Genomic DNA, 8,242 nt, shown 5'->3' with positions numbered 1-8,242 from the left:
GCTGCTTTTAGAATCAAAGAGCAGAATGATGGGGCTCACCTCACACTGAGCAGAACATCTGGTTCTTTCTGAAGGACTGGAGGCCCGGGGGTACCGTTGAAGACTGACAGAGTCTGAGGTTAACTCTGGGCTCTGCACGATGAGTCCGCTGTGTGTGTGTGTCAGTACAACAATATTTGATTTAGCTCAGGGTTCAGTAACAAGTGAAAAATTAACTCCGATGATGTCATCGTTTTTATATAGGTTACCTATAGGCATGTAAGCTCTGTTTCACACGTCAGTGCACGAGTCGTTTCTCGCACACAGTCATCTGTCTTTTCCTACATAACTTGGACCAAACATTCATCGGTGATTTCATTTTCCTCTCTTTGTGTTGTGCTGTTTGTTGGATTGTTTCAGGGGCGACAGCTTAAAGGGAACAGATCAAATCATGTGACCTCTGACAGCTACTTCCATTATTTCATTAAAAACTTCAGCTCAACTTTGAAATTTGCAACATATTTCCTAATATTTATGTAGCGTGCAGGGATTCAGTTGTCCACAAACTCAACGTTCAAATTGTTCGTTCTGTGTTTCTGATCTGCACAGAAGAAAACGTTTGCTGCTTCGATCACTCACAAGAGTTTAAAACGGGCACGTTTGCAGCTGATTGCAGTTGTTGCTTTTTATCCAACTCTTAAAAAAAAAAAAAAAAAAAATGTCAGAAACTGTAAATGTGCACAGAGGTGTCACCTGAACATGGATTAACGCTGTTCATGAAACGTGTTTTATGTTCAGAGGTGGAGCGGCTCTGCACACAGTTTGAATTAAAATGAGGAAGATTGAAGTTTTCTTAAATCCAACAACTAGTTCAGATCATTAATCTTTCAATGTTTTTTTTAAAGAGGCTAGATTTTATCCCAGTAATGTTGGTTCCTTTGACTAAATTGTAATTTTCAGTTTAATCAACTGAGTCTTGCTCGTTGAATTCATCAAACAGTGACGCCGTGTTTGACATCAGGACACAGACATGTTGCAGAGCTTCACTTCAAGTCGTTTCATGTACAACATGAAGAGAATACCTCAGAGGCAAACATAAAATGACTCTTCTGACTCGAGGACTTGCGTTTTGTTTTAAACTCGGTGAAGTTGTCTCATTTCCATCTCTCGCCTGTCATCGCATCCTCGTTTTGACTTTTCAGTGAAGCAATAGTTCTCATCTTTTCAGCCTTTTCAAGGTGAATGCTTTAAAAAAAACACACACACGTTCTGATATGTATTTTGAATATTCCAAATGCAGGACATTTTGTGAATTTTTGATATGAATGATTTTTATTTTCACTGCCATGACAAAGATCTGTGATCTTCTCTGCTCTGCAGATTGTATTAATGGCGACAAAACGAGCCACTTCTTTCCTTCTTGTGTGTATTGCTCCCACATGGTGTCCAGTTTTCTTGCCGTATTCTTCCTGTTTTTGCTGAGTCGACTGCGTACAAACAAAAAAATGCAGATTTCGTATGAACAATAGCCGTGAAAGCCTCTAATAGAGTTTTTATGCTTCAAAAGAAGAGAATGTACAGACAATCAGAAGCTCCTAAAAGCTCTGATCTCCAGTGGACATGCTCCTCAGAAATCAGTTTTTAAATGTTTCCTCTTTTTATTTCTATCTGTTTGAGTGAGTCGGGCCCTGAGGTGAGGAGCCACCACATGACGGGCCGGACCACACACACAAACACACACATACATGTTTAATGACAATCTTGTAGTATTGTCTTTTTGTTACTTTTTCCCCCACACGATTGTACGTCCTCGTGCTTGCACTTTAGAACGTTTTATTTTAATTTTTAAGGAAATGTGACTTTGTTCTGCAGCATGTTAAGTTTGTACATTACAGTATTCTAATAGTCACTTTTTTTTTACTAAAGGCTTTGCTTTATTTGATTTGATTTCAGTTCTGTCACTACAGAGAAAACTGAGGATTAGAAATAAAAGCGGCCTCTTTCTTTTTCTTTGTTTTTTAGTTTAAACTCTTGAAAGCCCCTTTTGGCCCTCCTGTCTCAGGATTGTGTAAATTTAGTAGCTTCAAAGTGAATTTGTAGGGTTTGGCAGTGATTTGAAGAGTGGAACGATTTGATCATGTTTGCTTAGAGAAATATCCGTACTGCTGTCATGTTAATATACACGAGTAATGATGCAAAACACTGTAGTTATGAAGGAAACTGTAGAATTGGTGTAAATAAGTGGAAATTCCAATAATTTCAATTTAAACAAATCACTTTTAAAAGCCTAACCCAAAACAAATCAAACTGAGGATTTTGGTCTATACCCATAAATCCTGTTCAATATTTTCATGACGAGATAATTGTATGAATATACATTTTCAAGTTTAATTTTACTTAGAGATATTTCTATTTTTCAAACACGATATTCCTGTAAGAAAACCGCACCCTGCAACAGAAACTTGTATTTATGCTATTGTTGCCTGCTTCATTTCAGATTGTTCTCTGCTGAGCCCAAGACGAGAGACCTGTGTACTCTGACAGAGCGATGTTGTCTTTCTGATGGCTCGTTGTATGCACAATAACCTGAACGTTTTTTTTTTCTGTCATTTTGTTTCCCTCCTTTTCTATAGTGAACAGGTTTTATGCATTTTGCTGACGAGGAGTCGTTACAGCAAGCTGTTTTGAGTTTGTTCAGGATGGCTGCTCTGTAACTTGTTCTTGTGACTCTTGGATGGGATTAAAGAAGCGTTAAAACCACTGGTGTCACTGTGCTCATTGGGTACTTCTGCATTATTTGTTGCATAATAAACACACATGGTGGCTACAGTGTGTTATTTGAACCAAATTATAGGAAAACTCAAAACACTTCTTCCTCCTTTGATTTAAAGTAAATTATTAACTTTGGGACAAGATCACTGTCTCCCTCTAGTGGTGAAATGATGAACATGCACTTAAATCTGCCTTATTCATGTAAACAATTCAATATGACTTTTTTTACCACTTTAAACTGAACATAATGCTGCATGTAGTTTAGTTTGTCTTAAATTTAAACTATTTCATTTTACCAAATTAAAGTTTATATCTTATAGAAGCTTTGCAGCACCTGGGAAATGAGAAATCAAACCATTACAACTGATCTGTGGTGGCCAGGCCATCTTAAAGATAAGATAGAATTGCATTGATCTTCCATGAAATTGTGCCAGAGCTTCACTACAAAAGAAACATACACAATAAATCACATAAGATTAAAAAAGAATAAAGCTATAAAAATAACAGAAGGTAAAAAATACCAACGATTAATGTCTAAAACAAGTCAAGGTGCAGACAGAAACAAACTTTATTGTAGTGCAGGATACATTTTATTGTCCTATGCATAGAAAGGGGAAGGAGTTGAAAAGTTTGATAGCCACAGGGAAGGAGGACTTCCTGTGGAGCACCTTGGTCGTCTCAGTCTAAAACACAGTTTATTAAAAAAATAACTCTTAATAGATTCGAGCTTCAATGAGACAAGTGGTGGCTATGTTTTTCCTTCAGCTGCTCTCCCACCTGGACACAAATGGAAAAAAAAAAATTAAAGATGAACTTTATTTAGAATGGCTGTTTTGAAAAAAAAATTATAATAAAGTAGCTATAATAGTGCAGAATATTGTGTTATCATAGAAAGCAGGTTTTTCAGCAAAGCTTGTCTCAAGTTTATGGTTATTTTGTTAATATTTTTAAGTATAACGAGTTATCTTGTCCAGTTAAGTTCAAATAAATGAAATAAGTGTGTCACTGGTCAATGGCCAGGCTGTTAACCAGCTTAAACTATAAGTTTAGCCAGCCTGTTTATCCACGTTCAGACAGCAGCACTGCATCCTGTGTTGAGATTGTTGGTCAAGTGTGTGAAGGACAAAGTTTTTTTTTTTTAAATTTTTTAGGATAACTAGCCTGTTGACCTTTTTAAACGTGCTGATGTACATGTTTAAAATGCACCCCATATACATTCATATTCTGTGTTCAACTCTAGTGTTTGTGTCATTTGCACTTGTTTTTTGTTGACTTTTATACACCCAACATAATTATAAATTTGTTTGGGGGTATTTCATGTTTGGAGCAAAATGTCTTCAACGTTAAATGTTACCAGGTGTCAGAATGACTACAGAGCAGCTGAAATGGATATGAACACTGCCCAGACCAAATGTATTTAAACAGGATGTAGGCATGACGATATCTAGACCACAATGCATTGCATTACTGACTCAAAGCAGCATTAGTACCTGTTAAAAGGTCAACACTGTCATGTACAGACTTGTTGAGCAGATGGATGGATGGATGGATATACTTTATTAATCCCCATGTGGAAATGTAATCCATCCAGTAGCATGTTCAAATTATTAAAATAAAAACATGAAATAATGACAAAAGAAGCAGAATACACAAAAGACAGTACAGTATACACATGCACAAGGTGGTACATTCAACATACACAATGAGGAAAATAAGTATTTGAACACCCTGCGACTTTGCAAGTTCTCCCACTTAGAAATCATGGAGGGGTCTGAAATATTCATCTTAGGTGCATGTCCACTGTGAGACATAATCTAAAAAAAATAAAAATCCAGAAATCAAAATGTATGAGTTTTTAATAATTTATTTGTGTGTTACTGCTGCAAATAAGTATTTGAACACCTGCCAATCAGCAACATTTCTGGCCCTCAAAGACCTTTTAGTCCTCCTCTAAAAACTCCACCTCCAGTCCACTTATTATTCTAAATTAGAAGCACCTGTTTGAGGTCGTTAGCTGCATAAAGACACCTGTCCACCCCACACAATCAGTAAGACTCCAACTACTAACATGGCTAGGACTGAAGAGCTGTCCAAAGACACCAGAGACAAAATTGTAGACCTCTACAAGGCTGGAAAAGGCTACAGGGCAATTGCCAAGCAGCTTGGTGAAAAAAGATCAACTGTTGGAGCAATTATTAGAAAATGGAAGAAGCTAAACATGACTGTCAATCTCCCTCGGACTGGGGCTCCATGCAAGATCTCACCTCTTGGCGTATCAGTGATCCTAAGAAAGGTGAGGAATCAGCCCAGAACTACACGGGAGGAGCTGGTCAATGACCTGAAGAGAGCTGGCGCCACTGTTTCCACAGTTACTGTGGGTAATGCACTAAGACGTCATAGTTTAACACCAGGCATGGCACAGAAGTTTCCCCTGCTTAAATCAGCACACATCCAGGTCCGTTTTAAGTTTGCCCATGACCATTTGAATGATCCAGTGGAGTCGGGAGAAAGTTATGTGGTCAGATGAGACCAAAATAGAACTCGTTGGTCTTAATTGCACTCGTCTTGTTTGGAGGACGAAGAATGATGAGTACCATCCCAAAAACACCATCCCTACTGTGAAGCATGGGGGTGGAAGCATCATGCTTTGGGGTGTTTTTCTGCACATGGAACAGGACGTCTGCACTGTATTAAGGAGAGGATGACCAGGGTCGTATATTGTGAGATTTTGGGGAACAACCTCCTTCCCTCCAGTTAGAGCAATGAAGATGGATGGGTCTTCCAACATGACAATGACCGGAAGCACACAGCCAGGATAACCAAGAAGTGGCTCCGTAAGAAGCATATCAAGGTTCTGGAGAGACCTAGCCAGTCTCCAGACCTAAACCCTATATAAAATCTTTGGAGGGAGCTCAAACTCCATGTTTCTCAGCGACAGCCCAGAAACCTGGCTGATCTAGAAAAGATCTGTGTGGAGGAATTGGCCAAAATCATGCTGCAGTGTGTGCAAACCTGGTGAAAAACTACAGGAAACGTTTGACCTCTGGAATTGCAAACAAAGGCTACTGTACCTTAAGGGTGTTCATATGTGCTCTTGGCACCAGGACACCCTAGGCTGCAGTTCGATGAGCAACTTTGTCGTCGTCTCATCTGATCTGCAGCCACATGTCTTGGACACTCGGGTGAAGAGGGGGCGGAGCTGTCCACTGATCACTAGCTGGTGGTGAGTTGGCTCCGATGGTGGGGGAGGATGCTGGTCAGACCTGGCAGGCCTAAACGTATCATGAGGGTTTGCCGGGAACGTCTCGCAGAGTCTCCTGTGAGACGGTGCTTTAACTCCCACCTCCGGGAGAACTTCGAACATGTTCCGGGGAGGTGGGGTACATTGAGTCCGAGTGGGTCATGTTCTGTGCCTATATTGTCGAGGTGGCTTACCGGAGCTGCGGCCGCAAGGTTGTCGGTGCCTGTCGCGGCGGCAACCCTCAAACCCGGTGGTGGACACCAGTGGTGAAAGATGCTGTCAGGCTGAAGAATGAGTCCTATTGGGCCTTTTTGGCCTGTGGGACCCTGGAAGCAGCTGATGGGTACCAGCAGTCCAAGTGGCATGCGGCTCGGGTGGTCGCTGAGGCAAAAACTCGGGCATGGGTGGGAGGAGTTTGGAGAGGCCATGGAGAATGACTTCCACATGGCTTCGAGGTGATTGTGGTCCACCATCTGGCGTCTCGGGGGGGGGGGAAGCGGTACACCACCAACACTGTTTATAGTAGGGGTGGTGTGCTGCTGACCTCAACTCGGGATGTTGTGGGTCGGTGGGCAGAATTTTTTTTTTTTTTTTCATTTAGCCTTTATTTACCCAGGTTAGTCTCATTGAGCCACGAGAACTCATTTTCAAGAGAGACCTGTTTTTTTAGGGAGCACATGGTAGGGGTTAAGGACCTTGCTCATGGGCCCAGAGTGGGGCGAATGAGGGTGGGGGCAAGTGTGAGTGTTTCACCTACCCCACCCACAATTTTGATGTTGTCGGGGCCGGGGCGTGAGCCGGCGATCTTCGGATCACAAGCCCACCTCTCTAACCTCTGCGCCACCACTCCCCCAAAGAAGAAGACCTCCTCAATCCCACCGGCATGTTTTCCATTGAAAAAGCGGAGCCTGGTGACTCTGGGTCGGGCCCTCCAATCTCTGGTGCTGAGGTCACCGAGGTGGTTAAAAAGCTCCTCGGTGGCAGTGCCCCAGGGGTGGATGAGATTCGCCCGGAGTTCCTTAAGGCTCTGGATGTTGTAGGGTTGTGTTGGCTTATGCGACTCTGCAATATTTTGTGGACATCGGGGGAAGTTCCCCTGGATTGGCAGACTGGGGTGGTGGTCCCCCTAGTCAAAAAGGGGGACGTAGAGTGTGTTCCAACTACAGGGGGATCACGCTCTTAAGCCTCCCTGGTAAGGTCTATTCGGGGGTTCTGAAGAGGAGGGTCCGTCGGATAGTCAGAGCTCAATCAAAAGGCGAAGCTCTCAATTTACCAATCAATCTACGTTCCTACCCTCATGTATGGTAATGAGCTTTGTGTTGTGACTGAAAGAACGAGATCTCGGATACAAGCGGCTGAAATTAGTTTTCTCCGCAGGGTGTCTGGGCCCTCCCTTAGAGATAGGGTGAGAAGCTCGGTCATCCGGGAGGGACTCAGAGTAGAGCCGCTGCTTCTCCACATCGAGAGGAGCCAGTTGAGGTGGCTCTGGCATCTGGTTAGGATGCCTCCTGGACGCCTCCCTGGTGAGGTGTTCCGGACACGTCCCACTGGGAGGAGACCCAGAAGAAGAACCAGGACATGCTGGAGGGACTATGTTTCTCGGCTGGCCTGGTAACGCCTCGGGATTCCCCCGGAGGAGCTGGCCCAAGTGGCTGGGGAGAGGGAAGTCTGGGCCTCCCTACTTAAGCTGCTACCCCCGCGACCTGACCCCGGATAAGCGGAAGAAAATGGATGGATAGATGGATGGCTACTGTACCAAATAGTAACATTGACTTTCACAGGTGTTCATATTCATTCAACCTTTATTTAGACAGGTAAATCCCATTGAGCCTCGAGGACTCATTTACAAGAGAGACCTGATTTCAACAAAGAAAGATGACAACAATGGACAACAGCAACAACAACAACATATACTTATTTGCAGCAGTAACACACAAATAAATTGTTAAAAAATCATACAGTGTAATTTCTGGAATTTTTATGTTTATGTTTAGATTATGTGTCTCACAGTGGACATGCACCTAAGATGAAAATTTCAGAACTCTACATGATTTCTAAGTGGGAGAACTTGCAAAGTCACAGGGTCTTCAAATATTTATTTTCCTCACTATGTATATATCCATCCATCCATTATCTTTACCAGCTAATTCCATTTTGGGTCACGGGGGTCGCTAGTGCCCATGTCCAGCAATCACTGTGCGAGGGGCGGGGTACACCCTGGACGGGTCGCAAGTCCATCACAGGGCCACA

The 8,242-nt window shown here is 42.5% G+C and overlaps 1 protein-coding gene across 1 annotated transcript in view; it reads left to right on the top strand.

Moving 5' to 3' along the window:
- The first annotated feature begins 6,034 nt into the window (after nt 1-6,034).
- The window catches only part of slc6a3 (solute carrier family 6 member 3), a 36,280-nt gene continuing 34,072 nt past the window's right edge, over nt 6,035-8,242 (top strand). The window contains exon 1 of the mRNA XM_037677263.1: nt 6,035-6,070. Within this exon, the coding sequence (XP_037533191.1) occupies nt 6,035-6,070 (36 nt within the window). The remainder of the gene's footprint in view (nt 6,071-8,242) is intronic.

Source organism: Nematolebias whitei, chromosome 5 (assembly GCF_014905685.2).
Source record: "Nematolebias whitei isolate Nwh7 chromosome 5, NemWhi1, whole genome shotgun sequence".
NCBI lineage: Eukaryota > Metazoa > Chordata > Actinopteri > Cyprinodontiformes > Rivulidae > Nematolebias > Nematolebias whitei.
Note: the sequence above shows the minus strand (reverse complement) of the source record. Positions and strands in the feature narration are given on the sequence as shown.